This window comes from Microchirus variegatus, assembly GCF_963457635.1.
Source record: "Microchirus variegatus genome assembly, chromosome: 7".
NCBI classification, from domain to species: Eukaryota; Metazoa; Chordata; class Actinopteri; order Pleuronectiformes; family Soleidae; genus Microchirus; species Microchirus variegatus.
Genome location: NC_139808.1, coordinates 20,739,498 through 20,767,482, shown reverse-complemented (window position 1 = coordinate 20,767,482; position 27,985 = coordinate 20,739,498). Strand labels below are relative to the sequence as shown.

At 40.4% G+C, this 27,985-nt stretch overlaps 1 protein-coding gene across 3 annotated transcripts; it reads left to right on the top strand.

Moving 5' to 3' along the window:
- Nucleotides 1-72: 72 nt before the first annotated feature.
- On the top strand, nucleotides 73-27,331 carry pfkfb4a (6-phosphofructo-2-kinase/fructose-2,6-biphosphatase 4a; the record flags this gene model as incomplete). 3 transcript variants are annotated; one of them, XM_083892153.1, is made up of 14 exons in its annotated part: nucleotides 73-300; nucleotides 12,804-12,920; nucleotides 13,028-13,124; nucleotides 13,209-13,275; nucleotides 13,364-13,438; nucleotides 13,744-13,800; nucleotides 14,646-14,767; nucleotides 14,868-15,075; nucleotides 15,165-15,311; nucleotides 15,397-15,501; nucleotides 18,022-18,151; nucleotides 18,708-18,770; nucleotides 19,767-19,831; nucleotides 20,092-21,647. In XM_083892153.1, 14 exons carry the CDS (start codon nucleotides 243-245, stop codon nucleotides 20,149-20,151), a joined length of 1,371 nt encoding a protein of 456 aa, XP_083748279.1. In that variant the 3' UTR covers nucleotides 20,152-21,647. The 3 variants fall into 3 exon arrangements, with proteins under 3 accessions (XP_083748279.1, XP_083748278.1, XP_083748277.1); XM_083892152.1 differs by lacking the exons at nucleotides 73-300; nucleotides 20,092-21,647 and adding exons at nucleotides 9,849-10,050; nucleotides 25,431-27,331; XM_083892151.1 differs by lacking the exon at nucleotides 73-300 and adding an exon at nucleotides 9,849-10,050.
- Between the last annotated feature and the right edge of the window lie 654 nt (nucleotides 27,332-27,985).

Here is a 27,985-nt window from a genome sequence, read left to right as displayed (position 1 = left end):
GGGAGGGAGGGAGGGAGGCAAGTAAGGTAGACTTCTCCACCTCAGTGCACTTCTCCAGTTGTGGAGAAAGCCTTCCATCCTTCTTTCTTTCCTTCCTTCCTCCCTCAGTTCTCCACTCACACACTCACACACTCACTCACTCACGCACGCACGCACTCAGTGAGCATCACTGAAGCTGCAGCTGCTGCTGGAAGCACGTACGCACCCGCCAGACTCTGCGCTCCAGCACACAGACGCCCACGATGAGAGGCTGCTGCTCCTCCAGCCGAACCAAGCTCACACAGAACCAGGACAGAACGGGTAAGATGCGATCCGTGCGTGTGTGTGCGTGCGTGTGTATGTGGAGGCAGGATTGTGCGTCAGAGAGAGAGAGAGAGAGAGAGAGAGAGAGAGAGAGAGAGAGAGAGAGAGAGAGAGAGAGAGAGAGAGAGGAGGTAAACAAGAGTCGACGTGCTGTCAGTGCCGTGGAGGTGGGAAGTCCGGCTCTTTTCAAAGATTCCGATCTTTTGGCTCGGCTCTCATAGTAGTCGGCTCACAAGACTCCCAAACGGCTCTTCACTTAGTCTCACTCTTTTTAGAAGTATGTCACACTGATTTAGTAATACGAGTGGTTTGTGTGTTGGTAAGCAGTTGTTTTTAATCAGCCTTATTTTGATGCATTTTTTTATTGCAAAAAAACTAGTGATAAAACTATAAAAGCGGACCTAGACCGGAAGTTCCAATTAACGCTGTTTTTTTGTGTGTATCGAAGCTATTTTTAAACATTGTTAAAACAATGTTTTGATAATGAGTAGCAGTGCATCCACCGTTCCAGAGGGGGGAGCTGTGCTTCTGAGAGCAGGTGTGCTGAATATGTCACTTCCGGGTATTGGACAATCACAAGACAGTTGGAAGGCTCTATGCTGGCTGGCCAATCACAACACTCTCTGTCTTGTGGGGGTTAGATTTATGTCTGAAATATCGCGGCACAGTGTCAGAAAAGAGAGATTTCTATCGGCTCGTTTACAGCAACTAGGAGGTTTTTGACCATAAAAACAAGTTAATGTATGTAAGTAGACCTCCATAACTAACATATTATGTGCAACAGGACCACTCTATGTGAGCTTTAACATTTTAATCAAACCTTTAAATCAGTGGTATCCAGGGCCAGATTTGATAATGTGAAGATTTCCAGGTGTCAATCATCCCTTCAGTGGTCCCTTTTTTAAACAATAAAAGTTACACACAAATACACCGTTTTATAATAATATTATATAATATTATAATTTATTTATTGTCATTATCATTTCACTCCTAGTCTGTCCTATGTTGCTGACCACATAGAGTGAACTGTCCATCAAATCAAAGCTATGATTTGCCTCTTCGGGGCCAGGACTTGTTCCAAAGAATCGGCTCTTAGATCCGGCTTGTCCGTGAACAACACATCACTACAGCGCTGTCACCTTTACCCTACATAACATCAACAGACGTCTGTATGGTTCAGTTTTTAATAAACAAGATGTTTGACTGTTCTCTCACACTGTGAGGATGAAGAGCAGGCAGATGTTTTTGTTTTGATCTGCTGCAGGAGAGATTTATTTAAAAAAAAAAAAACACATGTTGGCATGCGTACCATGAGCTGCAGATACTGTAGATACTATTTTCTGGTCATAATGATGATGATGATGATGATGATGCAGTTCTGTGTTTCTGGTTGTTGCGATTGAACAGCTGCAGCGACAAAGCATGCACCGGCTGATATTATGACGCTGATTCATTGCATCATAGACTATAAAACTTTCAACTGTTAATTGCTGTGGAGCTAAAAAGGTTGAATCAGTCAGGGAACATTATGTTATTGCAAATGTTTTTTCTCCTGCAAGATATAATAAAAAAGCTCCAGTCTGTAACGTCGCCAAAACACTGCGTCCCTTCTCCAGATGTATGGCCTGTTCCATGTGTGTTCAGAAGTCGTAAAGTCGGATTCCAAGACGTTTTAGAGGTTTCACAGTAAATCAGTTGTACACAAAGCACTGTTCTATTTTCATTTGCAAATATGTTGCTGTTACGTTGTTATGTTGATACTGTATATTAAATAATAATAATAAGATTCACCATATCTCTCACTCCATCTTAATCTGATGTCATTATACCAGGAATATTGTTAAAGCGGACCTAGACCGGAAGTTCCAATTAGCGCTGTTTTTTAGTGTGTATCTGCATCATTACCTCGTTTACGAAGCCCTGATGTTTCAAAACAAACAGTTCAGCCATTGCTGAGAACGCTGTGTTTTATTGTAATTTTGGGCTCAGCGAGATCTCTGAAAAAATCATGTTATAGTTACGTAAACACCGGTTCTCCAGAACAGCCGATCATCCTCCTCCGGGCACTAGTCCGGGCATATCCGGCTGCGTACATTGAACCGCAGAAGAAGAATTACGTCCGTTGTGGCGGTGTTTCACGAGCGACAGTGTCTTCTGACTCTGGGTCTGACTAAGGGTCAAAGTCATAAAAGGGACTGCAGCGGGGAGTCGTGAAGAAGCTATTTTTAAACATTGTTAAAACAATGTTTTGATAATGAGGAGCAGTGCATCCACTGTTCCAGAGGGGGGAGCTGTGCTTCTGAGAGCAGGTGTGCCGAATGTCACTTCCAGGGTACTGGCCAATCACAAGACAGTCTGTCTTCTCAGGCGAGATTTATGTCTGAAATAGCGCGGCTGACAAGTGCTTCAAAAAGGACAGATTTCTATCGGCTCGTTTCCAGCAACTAGGAGGTTTTTGACCATAAAAACAAGTTAATGTATGTAAGTAGACCTCCATAACTAACATATATGTGCAACAGGACCACTCTAGGTGAGCTTTAAGTTGGAGTTGACGTTACTCCTAGTTGCAGTCCATTAACCCAACACCTCAGGTGACCCTGCAGCACTTTACAGAGCAACTTCTTAACCTTAACTTTACTGTCGTCTCACTTTACTAACTTAGCTTTTTTGCTTCGTCTTCTCTCCATCAGTCACGATGTAAAACCCATCACTCTGTGTCTCCACAGACACAAAATACACTGATATACTTAGAAACAGAGTCATGTGGAGCCAGTGGTATGAATGTAATGGACATTCGTTTTTAGTGAAAGTGATTACCACATGACACCGTCAGAAAATTATCTAGTATTTTACTCTCAGGATAAAAAAGTTCCAACATGTGCAGTATGTGTTACTTTTTTAAAATTAAATAATTGCATAAAACAACAATTATCAGTTACTACGTCTGTAAAACCATAGAAAACCATACGAGAACATGTGGTCAGAACAGAGTGGGATTACCCGAAATAACACAATACACACCACACACTCAGTGCAAGAAGCAAATATTGCTACAGTAATAATAACAGGTGATGCAACAACAAAACACCAACATGCCCATGTGTTACCTAAGAGGCTATAGTTGGATGTAGAAACATAGATGTAGAAACCAAATTAAAGAAATGAATATGCATTTTCTTGAACTGGGTGTTAGCAAAATGTCTTAAAATGTATGATACACTTTAATACAGGGGTCTCAAACTCAAATGACCTGGGGTCCAATGCGCATCTATTGTGGTCAAGAGGGGGCCGGCCTAGAGAACAAAAAGTGGGAAAAAACAACTGTTCACAATATTGAATCATGATATCACACATGTATATTTAATAATACTATTTATGATGCAAAATTAATGTATTAATATCAAAAACAGATTTTATAGATATTCTAAATTACATAAATAATAGTGTGGACAACTGTAATTCAAATTTGTACCAGAAGCCGTTTTGGCCACTGCCATTCGTGGCTCGGGCCCTAACAAGTGTATTTATATATGTAATTTAATCAGATTTATCACTCATCATTTGATTGATTGATTGATTGATTGATTGATTGATTGATTGATTGATTGAATTGAATGTTGTATATGACACATTTAATAATGGGATAATGACCAAATGTCTTGTTATTACTGTTATAAAAACATTGCTAGCAAACATATATTATATTCTATCACCTCACTGGCAGCTGTGCCTCAGCTACACACTGAGTTTAAAAGACGGTGAGGTCGTGGGCCATGTTTTCATTATAACATGATATTAAGTGGGGGGCCATATGTAATCGATTGGGGGGCCCGCATGTGGCCCCCGGGCCACCAGTTTGAGACCCCTGCTTTAATGGAAACCCTGTCATAGAAAATAACCAAGAAAGAATTATTTTAGTTTACAAACTGACAGTGTACTTACTGTACTTAATCTGGAAACGTTTTACATTGGTGTCTTTTCACTCATGCAAAACGTTTTTCATTCAAGAGACATTTGAATTAGCATTTCATTTGTGCTGTTGTGTGATTTAAATGTAGTTAAGACATATGAAAAAAAAACATATAATAATTTACAATCCTGACTGACAGCATTTTCCACATTTTTCAAGGACATATCATGCCAAGCTAAGAATACATGTCTTGTTGGTGGTTGTGCCATTTATTTGTGAACCCATTAGAAAACCTCCATCTCACCATATTTAGGTCACAGACTCTGCCAGTCTGACTTCCACCACCACTGCAACTCTAAAGCTTGATATAAGGAGTGTGACTCACTCCTTATGACTCACCATGTTATTAACACATGAACAGATGAACACATACAAATGTTTGCCTGCACTGAATATGTATAGTTACTTATCCACGTAAAGTCCTGTCTTTCTAAAGTTTATAATATACAGTTAATTTATGTCATTACATTTATTCATGATCTGATTATATTGAACTTATTAATCAATACAAGTTTTTAAAAAAACTGCTCTGAGCTTCATTGTTGCACGACAGGTGTTTTATATCCAAATGGTTCACAGGACTGGGTCAATTACAGCACACACAGAGAGAAAGAGAGTAATGCTGCCACCTAGTGGTTACTGACAGTATATGAGTGATGTAAAAATGGCCAATTATCATCAGTTATTTTCCATAATTTAGAAATTGGAGAGGAGATTTTTTTTTCATTTAGAGTAGATATTATTATTTCCATAATAGGTTTCTTCCACATTCAATATTTTGAGCTTATTAAGAACTATTAATTGATTATTAATTGTCATATTAATCAGTTTGAGTGTTTTTCTCAGATTTCGTTGGCTTAAAAAATTAATTTTCTCAATTTGACAAAGAAATCATTCCAACTGAATAATTATTGTTAAAAAAAATTATGAACATTTGAGAACATCAATATTTTGGGGTTTGGGAAACATGAATCGACATTTCCTGACATTTTATTGACTTTTCGGTAGCAGATTAAAAGTTATTATCATAAAGGACAGAATGTTTTTGAATGACTCTGTCTGGGAGCAGAGTAATTTCAAGACTAGATTATAACTAGATTAGTAGATTATGTTTCCAAGGAAGAAATTATTAGACTTTAGACATGTGTGTCTATTGTTTTGACACTGTTGAGTGGTCTTCAGTGCATTTATTTATCGTATAATCTTATTTAAAATTCCTATAGTTAGCTTAGACTCTGTTCACTGACCAAGTCTGCACATTTTTGCACCTCCACATTTTCAGAGTGTTCCTACAACTGAAATATACTGTAGGTGTCTGGATTACTAAATACTGACACCCAGTGACGAAAGGCAAAATCAATATAGAGCTACATGAGGTGATTTACTGGCAAATTATTGGCATTTGACGTGTTTTAAAGGAATAGAGCTGACCAAATCTGCTTATTTAAAATTTTTCCTACATTTTAGTGACCTCCATGTTGTGTGTATCCATTACAGCCAGATTGTGGATATATTACACTGTGTTCATTTAGAAGTATTACTATTTAAATAGTGCAGTATATTTTCTTTCGATCCTTTTGTGACTGGTGAATGTCTGACTTAAGTATTGTTATGTGTTAGTGATTGCACTTCATGTTACCCTTATGGTTAATGTTCACACTAGTATGTATATTGTATTTTATTTTGCACCGTGGTCCTGGTAAATGCTTGTTCACTGTGTACTGTATATATGGATGAATTTACAATAAACATAATACTTCTACTACTATATTTCTATAATACTTCTATCTATATTACTATAATACTTCTACTACTAATACTATAAAATCTAGACAGATGCCAGCCGTGTACCTTTAACTTACAAGAAGTTTAAAACTATAAACTAGCTTTTTATAAGGCCGGGCAAGCAAATATAATGGTAAAAGTCTAGTGCGGTGCAGAAATTAAATATACAGTATATATGTATAACTATATACACATTTTCCATTTAAAAATTCCAGACTCAAATTCACAGACTTCTCTGAGGATTTTTCAGTCAATGGTAAACATCTGAATACCAGTTGTTAGATGCTTATTATGTAAATAAATGGTTTTAAAATCCTTCATTAATTTTTCTTGAAGCCAACCCTCGGAAAACTTGCATCGACCCATGACACTGTCGCGGCCGACAATAGGTGGCTGGCTCGACGACACGCATGGAAAACAATAAATAATGAGTCAATAACAGTAACCATGGTAACTCGACACCATTCTACAGCCAGCTTGATTAGTTTCATATCATCTACAGGTAGGCTATGTTGGGTTAGTAACTTGTTTTGATATATTTGTATATATTAATATACTACATTTTAGAAAGTGAGATAATAGTCTGGAAACAACACAAACATTTTTTCACTTTTTCCAAACTTATCCAGACCTGTAAATTACTCAAATTAAATTCCATACTTTTACATGCTGTGTAGGAACCCATCCATCCATCCATCCATCCATTATCTACCACTTTTTCCTCCACCAGAGGGTCACTGTGCCTATCTCAGCAGACATTGGGCGATAGGCGGGGTACACCCTGGACAGTTCGCCAGTCCATCGCAGGGCCACATATAGAGACAAACAACCATTCACTCACACACTCACACCTACGGTCAATTTAGAGTGACCAATTCACCTAATCCCCATATCGCATGTTTTTGGACTGTGGGAGGAAGCCGGAGAACCCGGAGAAAACCCACGCACACACGGGGAGAACATGCAAACTCCTTGCAGAAAGGCCCTTGTTCCGAAGTTGTTCCAAACTGGGCTCGAACCCAGGAACCCGGGTCTTCTTGCTGCAAAGGCAAGAGTGCTTACCACTACACCAACCGTGGGCCCTGTGTAGGAACCCTATATATATATTTACATATCCTTTTAAAGATGCATTATGTAATAAATCTAGAGCAACTGGCCATAAAATCCTCCTAATATGTCACAGAGGACCAGGAATAATAATGTTCATATAACAAACTGAACTACAACAAAACTAGTAAAAAAATATATATTTGCATTAAATGTATTTGCACCGCAAAGTTTATTTATGTTTTGAAATATGTTTTGGTATGAGGCGCCTCCTACCGCCGTCTACCAATCATTGAAGTCAGTAGAGTCTCAGCTGCCGCACAACCCCGGGTTGCCAGTTACGTCTGAGCTACAATGGCGGAGGCAACGAAACCGAGGATATCTTGGTATGAATCGCAGAAATCTCAAGATAAAGTTCGTGTCGGAGCTGCATTCGAACGGTGGAGAGTGTTGAAAGCGGAGAGGAATTGGAAAACGGATGCAGAATTGGCTACTTCTTCTTATATTTTGAACTGTCGAGCTCTGTTTTGAACTGTTCCCTCGGTTTTGGAGGTCCGTGCACTTGGATTTGGGACTGTCAGCAACATCGCTGAAGCCGCCGCGCTGGACCAACACAATCCACACTCCGGTTTGTGTCATCTGAACCGCCGGTAAGAGCACACTCGCCCGGAGCGGGGAGAACAGCGGTGGTGTTTGCTCGCACACGCCCGCTACGAGCTCCGGGCGGAGAGAGAGGGTGGAGCGCAGCAGAGTGTAGACACAGCACAAACAGCTGTTTTCATTTGTTTTCCGTATTGCTGACAATAAACGAACTATTTACACAAACAACACCGTCTCTCCGCTTCTTTTCATTCTCCAAAGTGGAATAACTGTTGATCTGGTGTCATAAATGATTTCATGTTTCTCCACTTCAACAGTCTTAAGTCTCTCGTCGTACATTATGACTCTCCGAGACGCTCTGATTGACTGTTTACCTGGCAGCACCGGTCACGACGTAATGTTGATGTGAAGTTGTGACAGGCTATATGACCTGCGTATTGTGTTTTATTTTGAAAGGGGGGCGGAAATGTTTTACTTTGATTCTGTGTCGTTTTTCCTGTCTGGTGCGAACTGCTCTGTTGGAATTTACGAGGTTGCAGTGGCAACGGCAAAAATAGAACTGCTAGCTATCGATAGTGCTGCAGCGCGGCGAGACGCTTCTGGGACGCTGCTGAGATGCTCCGCAGCGCGTCTGGTGGAAATGCTCTCATTGATTAGAATGGAAGCGATTTGCAACGGCGACCGCGCCGCTGACGTTCCGTGGCTGTAACGCGTCCAGTGGAAATCCAGGGTTAGCCAAATTCGAGTCCTCTTTAGGTCTTTGCATGTACATCGCCATAAACTATACACTATAACATTATAAAAGGGGAGGCAAAAATGAAGGACAGTTCTGTCAAATATCATGCATAACGTTATTCCCTAGTCAACAGCTAACATTACCATAAATTATTATACATCTTGATCTTTACTGAGAGAACAGAATTGTGTGTCTAGAGCCACTCATTTATGATAAAACGCTCGCAATAGTTGCTCGGCGCTGACGGAGGACACGCTGCTCTGGCAACCTCGACTCTGGAGGGGAGGGGGGGAGTGGGAGGCGGGTACGACTCGCCGCACTGTTTTGATTTTGAGTGTAGTAACCGTTTTTGGCCACATTGTTACAGATGGCGCCTTTAAGTAAGCATTTGCTTTACAGAGGCAGCCAACTTGCGGCGCCACATTTCTAAAGCAGCCTGGATGGACAAACCGGCCAGAAGTTGTATTTTTAAAAAAATATGGAAAATTACATGTTTAGTAGTACGTGAAACCAGTGTAGTTCCCTAATGTGCGTTTGTAGTCAGAATCCAGAATTTCCAGTCACAGGGTTTTCTTGAACAGGTACCTTCATTTTTAACTCAGAAACTCTGAGTAACCTCAGGATTCTCGTGTCCTTCAAGATGGTTGCCACCATATAAACATAGCTACTTTTACTGTTAATAGCATTTCTGTTGTGTTTGTTTCACAACCATACACATAAAAGTACTGTTTAATTTTTAACTGTAGACATGTTTCAACACCAGGGGTCTTAAACTCATGTAAAACAAATGACCTGAGGGGCCACTCAATGTCTTGTCTGGTCCAACTCTCCTCTGTTTACATGACTATGGAACAGGATTAGGGCCAAATGTAAACATAAATAAATACATTGGAAAACAGCCTGACATCTGACATTAAAGTGATTTGCTTCTGATTTTTTTGAATTGTGGCTCCTTTTCTTTCTCCGAATTCTGAGATTAAAGTGAGAATTCTGACTTCTTTCTCAAAATTCTGCCTTTAATCTCAGAATTCTGGCTTTATAAATTATTATTTTTCTCTTTGTTCTTAATTATCCATCCATTTTCTAACTATTTTTCCTTCACATGAGGAAAAAGAGTGTGCTGTGCCAACTTCAGCTGGAATCTTTCCAACAATTCATTTATGGTCCTCATCCTCTTCCGTACAGGATCTTGGTGTGTTCTCGTGTATTTACGTTGTGTTTTTGTGTGCGCACAGCGCGCATTGTGGTAGAGCAGATTGCGTCCTTACTGCGGTCATTACGGTCGTCAAAGGTGGCATGACCCAGTCACGTGATCGCTGCACTTAGAGTGAGGTCTCCCTCCCTCCCTCCTTCATCCATCCCGCCTCGGCAGTAGTAGGCAGCTGTAACAGGACCAGAGCATCGCTGATGAAACACCGGTCACCTTCAGAGCAGCATCACGGGAAAAGGTCCCGTGATCCCGACGCGGCCGCCTCCACCTCACCGCCGGACAAAATGGAGGATAAGACGACGTCAAACCCGCCGCGGGAACTGACACAGAACCCGCTGAAGAAGATTTGGATGCCGTACAAGAACGGCCTTCCAGAAAAACACATAGCGCAGAGAAAGGGTGCGTGGACGACGTGGCTATTGGCTACAACTGTTAGCATTCACGTGTCTGTGTTGTAGCTGCTCCTCGCGAGTTTAAAGGGCTTTTTTCTTTGTTAAAACGTGTCTGTAGGGTTGGAGTAAGAACCGTGTTCATGTCGGGGATGTGTGTTTGTGAGCAGATATCTCTCATTTCTCTTGTGCGAGCGCAAACTTGAATTAACGTTAATCCGCGGCTAATATCGTAGTGTTTTTTTGTTGGCTAACTGACGTTGAACCGTTGCTGCAGCAGGTGCGGTCCTAGTTATTTTGGGGTCGTGGTGCCCTCAACGCTCCAAAAATAAATGAATGAATTAAAATTGGACAGCTTTAGAAATGCAACATAATGAAATAACGGTTACATTTAGTCAGTTTTATTGTAGGGACATTGTTGTCAATTTTCCTTTCGATAATTGGCACCTGACTACTTTTTAATCAGGCATTCTTTACTCAATTTACACATTTATTCATTGGAAACTAAGTAAAATTAATTTTTTCATCTAAAATATTATTTGTCAAAGTTTAGTTTTGATTACGTGATTCATGTTGTCTATAAGTTGTCTATAAATTCAGAAGTTTACTTTTTGGCAGACACATTGTAGGGATGCTATGAGTTAATACATCAAGTGCTCATTAAAGTTTAGCTATTTCGTGACTAATTTGTTAGAATTAAACTGGGTGAAACTAGTATCATATCATATTTGAGCACTCTCTTTGAAAGTAACATAGCAGTAGCAAACGCTAAATGTTGTTTACAGAGGAAATGCGTAGATATGGATTTGTCCCACTTGCATCTCTCTCTTTCTTTCCCTCTTGCTCTCATTGATCTCTGCTTCACTTTCTTGTGGGTGATAATGTCATCAGGGTCAAACGCTTTACGTTTCACAACCAAGGAAATGGAGCTGGAAACTTGCCTGACTGTCTGGTCCTCGGCACTGATACAGCAGAACAGCGCCAGGGCCTGTAGTTTTTGATAAAGCTTGAACACGTGGCAAATAATACAGCTGAGTTGGTTAAGCTTTAAGCATGACACTGGGTCCATACAAATACATATTGTAAGTTTGTTAATTTATTTCTGTATTTATTGTTTAGAAATGAAAGAGAGAGGGGGGGTGTCGACAGGGAAATGCCGATATAACGGATATCGGCGACCCACTAACCCATTCGGCAGTGGTTGCCAAATGGGTGCCTGGCACCCACTGCCGATAGCATGTGCCTTAAAAGCACCAGAGCCAGTAGATGCAGCGTTTAGTTGTCTTTTTGCAGCCACAGACATTTGGTCTGCACCCACAGGGTAATGTAAGGATCCACATGAAGGCTGCTGGCAGGAGAATGGACTGGTACTGGGGAGGTTGTACCTCATTGTTGTGGATACCTGTCCCATTTGCACTCACATAAGTCTCCTCACTGAGTCCTGATGTTTCCAGTGAACAGACTAGTGAAATCACAGGCTTGAGAAGACACTGCATGATAAGTTTTGCTGGCAAAGTTAACAGACAGCACAGGCTGTACAGAGAGATGGTGGTTGAAGGAGCATGAAGGGCTTGTGCCAGAAAACAAATATTTTTCTTTTGCACATGGAAGGCGTCTCAAAATCAAGGAAGGATCCACAAACTTTAACCGTCTTCTTCAAAGGACCTTTCAACTTCTACAATGGACCAAGTGCTTCACACAGAGAATTTTTCATGGACACATGTTGTAAATCCTCAGTATACGTCTTGCCAGGTGGAGCCTCAGCAATGAAGTCGCTGTTCCCAGAATGGTCGGAATGAATCTTGCTTGACTTGGAAAGTCTGGACAGCAAAAAAAAGAAGAAATATGACCACATTTGTAGATGGTTGTACCACTGTACTTCTATAATCCCAAAACTGTCTCCCAGGAAACTACATATTGTATCATCTGTCAAACACCGCCCTGCTCTCTGACCCAGTCATCTGTGAACACACTAGCTCTTTGCTCATTCTTCCTGTTGTCTTGAGCAGTTTAAGCGCGATGTTTCACAAGTGTTGGACACATGCTGGTGTCACTTATGACCTCTGCTCCACATGCTCAGATGGTTCTTTCACATCAGCAAGCACTGGCACACTTCCAGTTCAGTCTCTTGAGCCATGTTTCTGTCATGGTGTAGTTCAATTGGGTACCGTTTGGAAAGGTAAAGCCCTTGGTCAGGCTTGCAACAGTACCTTTGCTTGGTAGGCGGGATGTGCAGTGCTGTACCTGATGACTGTTGAACGCAAAATGACCGACAATGAAGGACATTTATCTGCTCTTTTTTTCCTGCTCGGTTTGAGGCTATATGAAAAAAGACTGTGGACACAAGGAGTGCTTTCTTGTAGTGTAAACGTGACCGACGGAATTAGTTCTCCTGGAATTCAGTAGATACCCAAACTGCCACCAAATGTTTTGTCTCGTCTGGGATGTTCTGTTTTCTTCTTCATTTTCACTGGTGTGTTCCTCCTCATCCATAGCTTATTGACATCCCGCTAATGACATAGTCTTTTTTAGTCTCAGCTGGGAACCAACTTTTTGGGTTCATTAACATTATTTTCCAAGATAACATATCGGTGGGTTTAAAATTTTGGTTTGGGAACCAGAACTGTGCTGTAACTGTGTTGGTGCGAAAGCCACAAGTGTGGTTTGGTGTGACTTCTCTGCAGATAGCACTGGATTACATGAACACACTGATAAGGGCAATAAAATGTTAATATTAAATCTTTTTTGTCTCTCTTGTTCCAGTATGTATGACCAACTGCCCCACCCTGATCGTGACAGTGGGCCTTCCTGCCAGAGGGAAGACCTACATCTCCAAGAAACTGACCCGCTATCTGAACTGGATCGACGTGCCAACCAGAGGTAGGACTTATCACTTTGTTTCTTTGACAAAAAGGTTGCATAGAGTGAATTTCTTCTGTGTTTTGTGCTGTTCAGATGATCTCATCTGTCCTTTTTCTTTCCTCCAGAGTTCAACGTTGGCCAGTACAGGAGAGAGTTTGTGAAAATCTACAAGTCCTTCGAGTTCTTCCGTCCAGACAATGAGGAGGGGTTAAGGATTAGGCGGTAAGAGCGGCTTGTTGCCTGACACCACCGATCCACCTCCAACCATGTGGCACTCATGAGTTACATTATCTTAAATCTTTGCAGACAATGTGCTTCAGCGGCGTTGAATGATGTGCGGCAGTACCTCACAGAGGAAGGTGGCCAAGTCGCAGTAGGTTTAAACATTTATTTTTTCTACATGTTGATGGATGTGGGTTGGAAACAGTGTTGAAAAGCATGCTGCTGTTCTGTCCTTGCAGGTTTTCGATGCAACAAACACCACCAGAGAGAGAAGGGAAACGATCATCCAGTTTGCAGAGCAGAACGGCTTTAAGGTAACATAGAGACCACACAGACCAACAGTCAAACCAAAGGTGCAACATGATGCAAATAAACTGCGCAAAACTACAGATAACTCTGTGACTTGTGAGGCATCCTCACTATTCACATTAACATCAACATGACTAATATTCCTCCAGGGTTTGTTATCGTCTGACCACATGCAACATTCTGATTTATTACATGGGTTAGTGTCAGGGAAAAGTTAAAAAGTTAATTTAAAGCTGCATTGGATACAAGACCGAAAACAAGTAAATTGCATGAAAAACAAATCAATGTTCTCTTCCTTGTTGTCTCTCAGGTGTTCTTCGTGGAGTCTGTGTGTGAAGACCCAGACGTCATACAGGAGAACATTGTGGTGAGTGACTGTATTTCTTGTCCTGATTTCTATTTATTTAGGGCCAATTCCAATTCCTATCTTAACCCTCAAGCTCAACCCTTAATCTTAACTGGCCCTCAAAACCAAGTGTTGAGGGTTATTTTGTCACTTAGAAATGGGACACCCCTAAAATGCAGATACGTCTTCAGACTGCGGGGGGCAGAATAAGGCGAAAGCTGCGTCCAGTCTGTCAACTCCAAAAAAGAAGAAGAAGAACACATTTACGTCACGATTATTTATTACGATCCGTTTGTCAGTCAAGTTATTAGGTTGTCAGTTAGTTATAAGATGATACTCATACAAATACCACAACCACGAACATATTCAGCTGACAGTTACCGCACACCACGGCTTATTGAAGAGTAAACCATAGCACCAACCAAGATCGTTAAATAAAAATAAATGTTACGCAAAAATGACGTCAGTTGTCCATAATATGGGCCTAAACTAAGATAATACAATGGTTTTCATAATTTTTATATCTCTTTTATATCTATTAACAAAGAAAATACTTAATTTGTATCGCACTCGCTTTGCCGTTTTTGGCGCCATCTTTCTTATGTGAAAACAGGCAATGCATTCTGGGTAGCCCTTGCTCCCAAGGGTGGTCTTGGAAAATCTCAATATTGAGGGTGATACAGCCCTTAAACTCGCCCCTCAACTTAATTTTTCTGAGAATCAGGACAGCACTTGCACTAGCGGGAGCGCACATTTTTGAGATTGAGGGTTAAGATTGAGGCTTAAGCAAGGAATTAGACTCTTATTATATTTCTTTAATTGTGGGAAAAGAAAGCTTTACTCCTCTGCTCTTTCTCTGTTTTCAGCAAGTGAAGCTGGAAAGCCCAGACTACACCAACTGTAACACAGAGGAGGCAGTGAAAGATTTCATGATGAGGATCCAGTGCTATGAAAACTCCTACGAGACCCTGGATGAAGTTCTGGACAGGTGAGATTGAAGCTGAAGCAGAAACGAATGAGCTTATTTAATAATAATAATAACTGAACCAGTTAGATTGAGGCGTCCTCAAACCTGTCTCTGCTCTCAGGGATCTCCCCTTCATCAAAATCATGGATGTGGGCCAGCGCTTTCTGGTGAACCGGGTGTTGGACCACATCCAGAGCCGAATTGTCTACTACCTCATGAACATCCACATCACGCCACGCTCCATTTACTTGTGTCGCCATGGCGAGAGCGAGCTCAATGTCAAGGGACGCATTGGAGGAGACTCGGGCCTCACTCCCAGAGGCAAGGAGGTACAAAGAACTCACCAAAAGACACTGTACGTCATCAGAGCTGTTTTTTTGTTTTTGGTTTAAAATGTTTTTTTACCTCCCCCTTTCAGTTTGCAAAGAAGCTGAACCAGTTCATTCAGAAGCAGGGCATCAGTGACCTGAAGGTGTGGACCAGTCAAATGAAAAGAACCATCCAGACAGCAGAAGCTCTCGGTGTTCCCTACGAACAGTGGAAAGTCCTCAATGAGATCGATGCAGTAAGTACAACGTCCTTTTCTGCTCAACGCCGACATAAGCACTGGGTTCATGGAGTTAGAGTAAGTCCGTGTGATGTTGTTTCAGGGAGTGTGTGAGGAGATGATGTACGAGGAGATCCAGGAGAGCTATTCTCTGGAGTTTGCCATGAGGGACCAGGACAAATATCGCTATCGCTACCCAAAAGGAGAGGTGAGCAGTCAAGTACTCGTGTTTTTTTATTTGTTTTGTTCACCAGGCTCACACTGGATGCGTGTGCAGTACATGATTGCAGTACTGCTGCCATGTTTTACTGTGGGTTTTTGCTTTTAAAGGTTTTTCACCTTCTCACATGTGAATATTTTCTGGTTTATTTGCTCCATATGACCAATAAATCATCAAAATCGATTAATGATGGTTTGTAGGCAAACAAGACATTTGAGAACATTTATTGACCTAACAAGTTCTAATTTTATTCACAAAATAATCGACAGATTAAGGAATTATTAAAATAATAGTTAGTTGTAGCTCCATTTATGCCAAGTTACTCCATATGCTCTTAAAACTGTGGACAAGGAACATTTTCCTTGTCCATGAAGTACATGGGCGAAAGTTTAAACAAATCTTCAGATTCTCCCTCAACAACATAAACAAATCTGGCATTGATCATTAAACTATTGGTCATGAGAGGTTGAACACCTGCCTGTGATGCCAACAGCTAGGCTAACTGGTGAGTCAGCACAATTGTTCCTTTCTTAAAATGTCCTCCATTTTAACAGCAAAGCAACTTTACAGGTATTGTCTGTGCTTTTATGTGTGACACTGTCATGTAGTCGCATCCTTGCTTCAAATTATACTTGCATGAAGTATATCCAGATGGCTGCCAACCAATAACGTGAATCTAATGATGAGTCAGACTGTGTGTGTGTGTGTGTGTGTGTGTGCGTGTGCGTGTGCGCGTGCGCGTGCGCGTGTCTAATGATGTGTCAGACATTTGTGTGTGTGTGGTCAGTCAGTTTACTGTAGGCCTGAAAGCCTGCTACTGCAAGTCCATCCCATTACTGTTCCATTAATCTCACACTGGAAGATGGATGCGGGCATTAGTTGTCTGCTCAGACAAGCAGCGCTGCTCTTAGTGCTTCAGGGAATGTTGTTGTAACAATAATGCATAGAGTGACCACGATTTTGGCTTCTCGCGATCATAAAAACATTAGAATCGAAGAAAAACAATTAATGCGCGGCGCAGCGTGTATGTAAATTTCTATGCTAGAAAAACACCTTGAATGCACCAGTGTTACTGCAGCTGCAAGTGACGTGTGTGGATCAATAATGAGGAGAGAACGTGGAAACACGACAGAAAGGCAGACTTTGGTTGAGAAGAAATTTAGGACATCTACATCTTTCTGCAGTGCTTTCAAACATGTGCTCTTCATATTATTGATCTACACATGTCACTCGCTAAAGGACACATTACTGCAGCGGCACGTAACTGGTGCGTTCAAGGTTTTTCTAGCATAGGAATTTACAAACACGATCAACAACAAAGGGCTTGTGAAGCTTGTGAACATTTTTCTCATAAATAAAATATATCCACTGGACACAAGTCCTCTGAGGCTGGAAGTTTGTGTAAAACACTGCTCCGCTGTGCAGCCACTCTTCCTCCCTCGCCTGCACTCTCGTATTTCACAGGGACAAGGAGGAGCTACGGTGGAGCTGTGAAGTACTCTGCCTGGCGGGGTGCCAACATTCACGGTGAAATGCTTGCTATGTCGTCATTCCGCGGGAGGTTTAATCATCGCCTGTTTTATCGCCTATACTTACACTAAGTGGAACCACTAAAACATGACTGAGTCTTGTTTTTTCACATTTTGGGGACTGGTATGGTCCCCTGAGTCCCAAATATCAGTACTAAAATTATTAAAAAGTTGATTTTGCACAATATGGGCCCTTTAAGGCTAAATATGAATGTGTTTTAAATCTGGTCCCCATGCTAGACTCGACTCTTAGCCAGGACATGGGCTCTCTTAGGCAGACAATTCTGACATGGGGCCCCTTGTCTCCCTGGATCCCCAGATTGCTCCAGGGGCTCTGTGCACTGTGGTAGCTGGGACAGGGGCTCTCCTAGGTTTATAGAATGCTGACATGGGCCCTTTGACTCAGACCCTGTACACACAGAATCATTTAAGGAGAATCTGTGAAACTGTTGTATCGTGTATGTAGTGACCCTTAATCCACATGAAAGTGTAATTTTGGGAACCCTAAAAAACTATTTTTGAAAAAGAAGGCCACCCTTGTGTTTTCGTGTACATAACCAATATGCAACTTTGGGACAAAACGTCTTTTTCTGTATTTGGTGTACTTCTGTGGCAGTGTTACAGTGCACTGCCACACACAGGGTTTTGTTCTAATTGAGGCATTTCTTGAAATAAGTATTTGAGGGAAACTTAGAGAAGGAAACAGAAAATGTTTCTATTTGGATAAAAAAAAAGATGATAAGCATGTAACAAAAAAATTGTTACTTGCTTTTTGCTTTGTCTGAAAATGTGCACAGATGCGAATCAAATGAGGCTGGAGTATGGACAGAATGCCAGCGTTATCACAATAATGTTGAGAATTGCAGTTTATGGTGGTCAGTATAATTGTGACAGGGACTCCTAATATTGCCCCATACCTACATGAGACAGTCCTCTGCTCTCCATCTGTCTGAATCTCTGTGGTCTTTTCCTCCCTCAGTCCTATGAGGACCTGGTGCAGAGGTTGGAGCCAGTCATCATGGAGCTGGAGAGGCAGGAGAACGTGCTGGTCATCTGTCACCAGGCCGTCATGCGTTGCTTGCTGGCCTATTTCCTGGACAAGACAGCAGGTAAGACCTTTTACTGAAGATAACACAGGGTTCATAAGACAGGAACCGCTGAAAAACATGATTGATTGTTGAGTTTCATGTAAAGAGAGAGCAGAGGAGGTGTAGAAGTGTCAGTCTCTCTCAGATCAATTGATTCACATTATGCTGAAAGGTTACAGGAATCGGTGATCAACAGCACCTCAAATATTCTCCCTTATAAAGCAACAGTTTTGTGATAATCTCATAATATTTGATTAACATAGACTGTAATGTCTTACTTTTGCATTTTATGACAGAATTAAAGAAAATTGTTTTTAAATGTGTTAAATTTAAAAATATTTTACAATCTCCTCTGAATAAGACACTTTGAAACTTAAGTGGTGCTTAGAGAAAATGTCTTGGAGGACTGATTACCATACAGACCAGATGAGGTCACTTGAGTTCAGCAAACGCAGTAACCAGTGCTTTTCTTCTCCTCAGAGCAAAATCAATAAACAACAAACATGATAACTGAGGAAATTGTTTGGTTTTTTTATTGTTTCATGATCTTTCCGTCTGTGCCTTTATCTCCACACAGCAGAACTGCCGTACCTGAAGTGCCCTTTGCACACGGTGCTGAAGCTCACGCCGGTTGCCTACGGTAGGACTGATCTCCTCCTCCTTTAACGCTGTTCACACACGAACAGAGTGAATGCATTTCTCTGTGCTAAGTACTGGGGATGACTCGATATCACTTATCATAACCTTGAGTAACCACCATTGCCCATATCAGTCCGACCTTTTAAACTGTGATGCTGTTGACACACATTTATTGATGCAGTTATCACGTACAGCCATATCAAGCTATTTCAAAGACACAGTTTTAAACAGTGTAACAAATATTCTGCTCCCACAAAGAAGAAATAAGCAGCGCGCAACATGACTCCGCTGAAATGGTGACTTTTATTTACATTTTAAGGTCTGTTTACAATGACTAATGTATAGGGTTTTTATATTGAATCAGATTTTATGGTTTTTGATATCTAATCCAGTGATACTAAAGGCCACATTATACTTTCTCCAACTGCGTAATGCGTTATCCGACTGCGTAACCACGGAGACCACTCGAGCCTTCATACTTCTACATCCTGATGAAGGATACGTGCTGCAATTTCCCGCCCGATCAGTTGGGGTTGCTGTGCAAGGTTGTTGTGCTTCAGGCTACAGTGACCAAAGGTATCTGAGAGAGAAAGACTGTTGTTGTTGAAACAGTGGCCGTTTCTCACTTTTCTGTGTCACGGAACGCAGTTTTAAGATCATTTGAGGCGAGAAATTGGCCATTTAGAACAATGAGCAAGTAGCGCTAAGCAAGTGCGAGCAAATGATGACGCGATGCCTGGGAAATGAAAACTCCAGGATCTCTGTCTCACCAAACAAACAAAATTACAAACTTTGACCAATATCCCAAGGACAATCACTTGTCCAGATGCAGAGCGTGCTGCAAATCGATAAAAGTCCTTGAATTTGTTGTCACCCTAGGCATGGGAACCCTGAATGAAGGTGTGGACACACCCTATGTCATATAGGCTCATCCCTTTTCAATGCTGTGCACTCATTTGTTTACTGAACTAATGATCTTAACTTTGTCTGCGCTCAGGCTGCAAAGTGGAATCCATCTGCTTAAACGTGGAGGCAGTCAACACGCACAGAGAAAAACCAGAGGTGGGTATAACCACACACACACAATGTTATAAATAATGACAAACAATGATGGCTTAAAGGTCCAGTATGCAATACCTGAGCCCTCATGTCAGACCGAAAACACACACCGCACTGCTGTAAATGGTTCAAAATGTCGACCATGTGAGGACAAACCGTATTAAAACTGTGCCGTTGACGGCGTCTTTGTCTTCATTTGTGTGGGTTGTGTGGTCTCCCATGTGTTTTTGATCCCTCCCCCTTTTTGTGCTCTTTACAAACAGAACGTAGACGTGTCGCGGATGTCAGAGGAGGCTTTGCTAACAGTGCCAGCTCACCAATGAGGCAACGCCTCCCAGCTCCGCCTTCCCACCTTACCTTCCCAAGCCCCACCCTCATTCACCTCATTACCTTTCATTACTCACACTCCCCCCCCCCCCCCCCCCCCCCACTGACGCACAATGAACCTGCCACTCTCAGAACTGTCTCCTGTCTGTCCTCCACTTCTATTTTAAAATGTGATGATGTTTGCAAACTGACTGGAATCCAGTTTCTAACTCGGAAATCTTGAATCCCATGACGCAGATTTTGTGTCGTGCACATTCTCTCATTTTCAGGAGAATGTATGGAGATCAGATTTTTATTTAATTTTTTTTTTAACGGATGTAACTGTGAAAGAATGAAACTCCCATCACTTTTCTTTTTCTTGAAGTATTGATTATATGTAGTTTAATTTCTGTCTATGTTCATTTTTATCAGTGTCTCATCTCTATATATTCTGTTAGAAGGCCACAACTTCCATCACCACATTTTTATTTCAAACCCGTGGTATTTCTGTCCACACTGTCCAGCCCATAAAGTCGACCAGAAAGCACCGTTATTTTCAATAGCTACGAGAGGTTGCAAAGGGAACTTCATTTGATTCAACATTGACCCAATTTTCACTTGCTTTATAACAATAAATATTTTTCTTAGATAAATGATTTTCCCATTTAGAGGAAAATGGATCATATAAAGCACCGCAGGCTTCAAAATGGAGAAGTCTTTCTCTTTCTGTGAATGCAAAGCCACATTAACACTCTGCTTTAACGGCTATGTCTTGTTTAACAGTATTTGTCTGAACTGCAGTGGAGAGAATCTGCTTCCTGTGCACTTTGAATGATCACATCACTAATGATGTAGTGAGTGTTTCATTGTTTGAAGCCTGTCGTGGTCTGTGTGTGTGTGTGTACTTGTTTTTATATCTTTGTGAGAAATGTAAAACTATCTTTGTGGGGACATTTTGTCTGTGCCTCACAACCTTAAATGCCTTTTTCAGGGCTAAGACCTGGCTTTAGGATAAGGGGCTGTGTCCTCACTAAGATATAAAAACATGTTTGTGTGTGGGAGAGCAGCAGCGGCTCTTTAGTCAAAGTCTGAACCGCACAAACCGGTGCCCTTAGTCAGTCACCTGCCAAGTGTGACACCTGTCACGTGAGCCGTTGGACAATTATACCATTAACGACGGACACAGATTACTCCTAATAACACCTGGATGCAGATTAGTTTCCATTTGAAAACACCGTTATTAACATGAAAACGTAGTCTCGACTGTAGCCTTAGTTTAACACATTTTGCACAAAAACAGAGTTGTGCACTAAACCACTCTGGGTTTTTTTTTTTTCCTTTGGCTATTTTCTCTTCTTACAGTTTCTTTGTAGGATGTGTAATGATTGTTGTGGACGTAGGAACACACTTTTTTGTTTTTGTTCGACAATGTAAATGTAAAGGCTTGTTGGAGGACGTTCACTTCACTGAACAGATTGCAAATTATATTTTTCCTGTTTAATGTTTCTAAATAAACTCCACTCAAACATTTCATGTTTCCCCCTTGCACACTTTTCTCGTGCCTCATTTGACGTCGTTTGTTATTAAAGCTGTTAATTTCGTGGATCTCAAACTATGGTATTCAAGCTTCCCCTAGTGGTATTTGGAGGAAAATCAGAAATACTGTTGTACTGCATATACTGGGTGATGTGATCAGAGTGGAGCTGAGGAATATTGACCAGTGTAGAAAATTAAACAAACGTAAGCGTTGTTGCCATACTTTAAGCGTATACTTACTTGAGTATCATTATTTGGTGAGTCTTCATACTTTGACTCCACTACATTTTGAGGTGAAATACTTTTTACTGCACTACATTTTGTGAAACCTGCTGTTCATTTGCTCAAAATGCCTAAAAAATTGCATTGCAGGATTTTTTTTTTTTTTTTTATGTTACAGTTTTTCTCCAATGGTTTGGCTCCTCATTTTCTTGCACCACCTTCATTCTGATTTGATCCCTGAAAATTAGAGGTCTGGTCGGGCCTCACCTACCAAAGTATGCACTTGTGTGGGACAATGTGAATTTCCTCCGTGGCCCCGCTCATCAGAGTGCAATGTGTGATGTCAAACCTTGGATGGTACTCTTACCATAAAATCCTAAAAAAAAATCTGTATTCTACACAATTGTATTCTGTTAGCTGGACAAAAAAGAACTAGTAGAGTAACCATTGTCAATGAAGGACTGGGCTAAGACTGAGAGGAGGACATGAGGGATATTTCAATGTTCCTCTGCCACAGCGACAAAACATCTAAACATTTTGACTTGCAGTGTTTACACAATGCCAAACGGACAATGGATTTTGGGGGCACTGACTATTTATATGAGAAAGAAATGTAGTTTTGACACATAAGTGAACTGTTTTGGGGGAGATGTGAGCTTTTGCAAGTAAACTATGGTGTTGGGCTGAACTGTAAGACTGTTGTGCCAAACGATCTTAGAGTTTTGAGAATGTCATTTCGGTTTCAAGAAATGAGCCAAACCAATGGAGAAAAACTGTAAGCCAAGACAATAATGGAAGAAATGCCAGACACTGAAATAGAACATCCATGGATATATTTGAGCTAACTATTTGAACGCGTTGTCCATCTCTGCTTGCCTCACAAGCAAACAATATCCTCTTTCTGAACCACACTCTATTTCAAGAGTGGTCTTTTTTCTTGTAAATGACTTAACTGAGCAGAATGAGTGTTGGCATGAAGGACATGAGCGGGAACTGGAACCATATCAAGTTTTACTTTTGATACTGAAATACTTTTGAAGTACTTTTAGACTTTACTCAAGTAGACGTTTAAAGAGAGTACTTACTACACTGATACATTAGGTATCAACCTTTACTCAAGTATGTGGTTTGTGTACCTTGTCCACCACTGATAATTACAGTCACCTTTTCTCGCTTCATCTTAATCTAATGTCACTACAGCAGTGTGTGAAGTATATGTGAGGAAGAGGAGGATGATGAGAGAATAAATGATCTTATTGGGAATAAATCTGTCTCCTGTGAAAAGTCTGTAGCTGACTTTGTTCAGTCTGGTGGTAATGGAGTTACTTCACTTTCTCAGCTGGTACTTGGTATAAAAAGATTGAGAACCACTGGTTTAGTTCATAGGATTTACTTTGACATAGAAAAACTAAAGTCTAGACCAGGGGTCACCAACCTTTTTGAGATGAGAGCTACCTTAAGGGTAAAAAATAATATGGAGGGCTACCACATTAACATTTTTTTTTGTTTACCATTTAAATGATTAATATTATGCATTCAACTGCATACACATTCATTCCAGTGCTTACTCCTAACGATTATCAGTTTTTATAAACAATATCAAAGATATTTTACTGAGCCATCATATGGATACATGCAAGTGAGGTGAAGTGAAGTGAGCCCGCAGGCACCGTATTGGCTGCCCGCGGGCTACCAGGTGCCCGCGGGCACCACGTTGGTGACCCCTGGTCTAGACTGACGTTTCTCACTTGTGGGAAGTAAATGAGACTTGTCATTTCCATCATTTCAGTGTAAGTTTACAGAGTCCTCACTGTTTTCACCCTTTCATTCACATGCAAAGACTCCACTGAATGGGTGATAGAAAGTGCTGGCATTTATCAGCCTGAACAAAACACTGTGTTTCTCTTACACGCACACTTTTCTGAGCATGATGACAACATGAACATTTCTGCCATTTCAAAAAGCCAAGTCATCTTTTTTTGTAAATAAGCAATAACCATCACGCACATGTAAACAACACGAGCACAAGGATCAAATCAGTGATAACAGTTGTTATCAGTGGATTGTTCCACTCACTTCTCCCTTTCATAAGTGCATTAGGAAACTACGGTGGCCTCTGCACACCATTTGTGTCATAAGCTTCCCCTTCAAAACGAACCCACTGGCTGCTGTAGAAACACGGTTGCACAAGATGACGGCCTTTCGTAAAGTGCGGCCTTTTGCCTTAAGTGCATGTAAAAGTTTCATGTGAAACTCAAATTCTCAGTCTGATTCAGGGAAATATGTGATATTTTCTGTGGCCATTTCATGTTGCTTTTGAGACATCAAGTACCGATTCGTGACAAATAAACATTCAACTTTCTGCGGATTAGCATAAAAAAAACATCAACATTTCAGTCTAGTAGGTGGTGCCAAAATACTCATATTACAATTATACGAACATACGCAATATTAATAATATAAAAAAATGTTATGATATCTTATTGTGCTTTAAATGTTGTGATAATATCGTATCATGACTTAAATATCATGATAATATTGTATCATGACTTAAAGGGACAATATGTAGTATTTATGGGTTTATATTACCCAAAATCCACTTTTGTATACATATTATGTGCTCCTGCATTGTCTAGTCGCTGTATAATATTTTTTGTTTCATTTTCGTAGTGTTTCAAAAAGTCATTTAAAATAACATGGTCGCGGGCCGCGGTTGCATAGCCACTGTTAGCAGCGAGACGCCATGTTTCTGCCGGAGCCTGTAAGGACAAACGCGAGAGAACAAATCAAGCGTCTCTTTACTTGTAGCGGAAGTCCCGCCTCCACTCTCTCCGCTTCGTCTGCTACGGCCGCGGTAGCTCGCCCTCTCCCTCGCCTCATGAACCTCATCTGCTGACACGGAGAAAGACAACGAGGACGACATTTGACCAGCTGCGGATACCGTAGCGCTCAGGGAAGGGAGGGGGTGAGCAGTGCAGCAGGTCTTTGTTGTAAATGTCAGCCTCTCCTCTAGATGGCACTATAAACTACTTACTTCCCCTTTAAATATCGTCATAATATCGTATCATGACTTAAATATCGTGATAATATCGTATCATGACTTAAATATCGTGATAATATCGTATTATGACTTAAATATCGTGATGATATTGTATTGTGGTGTCTCTCGCGATACACTGATACAAAAAAACAATTTCGAACAATAAACCCTTGTAAATGTTGCACACTGGACCTTTAAGCACAGGCTGATGCCTAGCTCTTTATCATATACAGTACAGTTATGATCAATGGCAGCTTGTTAACGGGCAAAATCAATGTATGGAAAGTGGTCATGGAAATAAGGACATGTGTCACAATGTGTGTGAGGTCCAAAACGTACAAACCTATGTTTGTGGGGACATTTTGTCTGGGCCACACAACTTTTTCAGGGTTTAAGAACTGGTTTTAGGGTTAGAATTAGATTGAGGTTAGGATTAGGTAAAGGTAGTGAATGCATGATATCAATGATGTGTCCTTATTGTTGTCTTCTTTTCTGCAGAATGTGAACATCCATCGTACAACTGAAGACGCACTGCAGACAGTCCCTCCTCACCTCTGACAGGCTGCTGCTGCTGCTGCTGCTGGAGTCCACTTAAGACAAAGTTGGACACACACTGCCCCCTTGTGGTTTATTTCTTTCTCACCAGTCCAATATTCACAGCCTGCTCAAAGTGGTGATTGTCTGGTTGATGTTCTTCTTCTTTTTGCTCGCCCTCCAACACCTTCACCTTCACCGCTCTGCCTGTCTTATGTACATAAGACATTTAAAGGTCCAATGTGTAAGAAATAGTGATAAATAGTTACTCACCCTCCCTTTCCTAAGTATGTCAGGGAGCTACGGTGGCCGTCATGTACCAAAAGGGATGTTGATATTCTTAGGTTTGCGCAGCAAGCTTCTGCTTCAAAAACACAAACCCACACGCCGCTGCTGCTTATGTCTTTTCAGGCAACTGTAGAAACACGGTGACCCAAAATGGCGGACTCTGTATATCCAAGGCCGTTGCTTACATTTTTTTTGTCCTTTTATTACACACAAATCTGTGCTTTGTGTGTATGTGTTGTGACGTAGGGTTGTGAAGTGTTCAGGTTTGATATGATATTAATTTATTTCGATACATTTTTAAATTTAAATGAATCTACAAACACAAAGGAAGTTGTGAATTCTCATTGGTGAACCTTCAACAATGGTGTAGGTTGATTTGTTTTTCACAAAACATGACATCGGCGACAACAAATAAATTATTTAAGCTTGTGCCCGTGCTAGTTTTTACATATTGCTATTAAATAAATGTTTAATAGGTTAAATTATTCTTATTCAGTTTTCAAGCTTGTATAGTATAGTATAGTATAGTATAGTACTCAATGTTTTAACAATTTCTAAACAATTATTACAAAGTAAAAAAAATACAGTGAAAAACAAGTCAAAACCTCTCAATTTGAACAGAAATAGACAGAAGATACTGGAATTTGGCCCAGATTGATTGATACTAAAAGATTATAAAAAAGTACATCATTCGGTTGGCACCAGGGCTGCAACAGTTATTCGATTCATTGGTTATTAACCTATTACTAAATTAATCATCTATTAATTCATTTACTATTTTGATAATTGATTAATCAGATTGAGTTTTGTTTTTGTTGTTTTTCAATAGTTAAATCAAGTTTTCAGCTTCTTAAATGTGAATATTTTCTGTTTTCTTTGCTCCATATAATGAAAAAGAATTATTAGTTGCAGCCCTAGTTGATCCCATTAAATGTTCCAAGTGCCTGTTATATATATACACACGTTTGTTTATATATAGTTACCTTGTTCTTATTATTAATTCTGCTGTTGTTTGGTGTGTGGTTCTTTGTCAGGGAAGTTTCTGGTTAGTTATATTGAATTACAAACATAATATATATATATATGTGTGTGTACGGTGCCCCTGAGGTGCAAATCACAAAACAACACAAATCAAAAACACAAACGCAAATCAAAAACACAAAAACATTAACTCAAAACAGAAACACAAATCACACAACACAAACACAAAAGCAGAAAAGACGCAAACACAAATCACACAACGCAAACACAAAAGCAGAAAACACAAAAACATTAACTCACAACGCAAACACAAAAGAAAAGATATACGTATATATATATATATATACATATAGTACAAATTTTGGTACCAAAGCCGAGTTGTTTTGCACAGAGGCAGAGTGGTTAGCCACAGCAGATTCATGTGTCATGTGTGTTTTTATTGCGCCGCAGTATAATAACCACTCAAAGTTGATTGAGTATAAAGTATTTTTATTTTTAAGTATTATTCACATGTGCTCTCGTTATGCAATGTCTTTGACATGTTTCTGTAGTCGTCGTCAGTGAAAATGTGCAATTTCAGTACGGATCGACTCAGAAAACAAAACTGCAAAGATAAGTTTTTGTTGACACTGGTGAATTAATGAATGGAGGGAGAGACTGAGGTTGTTTTTAGTATATTTTCTTAGATAAGTTAAGTGTTATTTGTAAATGATCATGTAAAACATCAGCCTCACAGAGCTGACCATGTGTATGTGGATCATGATATCCAATCAAATAAAGACGTGTTATTTTTATACACTATCATCCTCATTTTCTGCCCTCTGATACTTCAGCTGATCAGTTATTATCATTGATCATTTCAATAGGTTGTTTGGCCCATAAAATGTGTTTAACATTTGAGAATGTTTAGCTATTGAGAATTTAAAGAGAATTCAATCTATCTATCTATCTATCTATCTATCTATCTATCTATCTATCTATCTATCTATCTATCTATCGTAGAAATCCATAGAAATCTATTTTTATATTGAAGGTGTTGGGCTGCACGTTTTTGATTGAGAGACTCCTAGTGGCAGAAATTACAAACTGCGCTTTTAATGTTAATCAAAAATAACACCAAGTGTTTTCAGTGTGAGGAGCAGCATAGGAAAGAGAACCAATGTTCAGAATGTTCAGATTACTTTATTAATCCACATGGGGAAATTGGGTTATTTTGTCTATTTAATCGTAAAACAGGGTCACTGAGAACA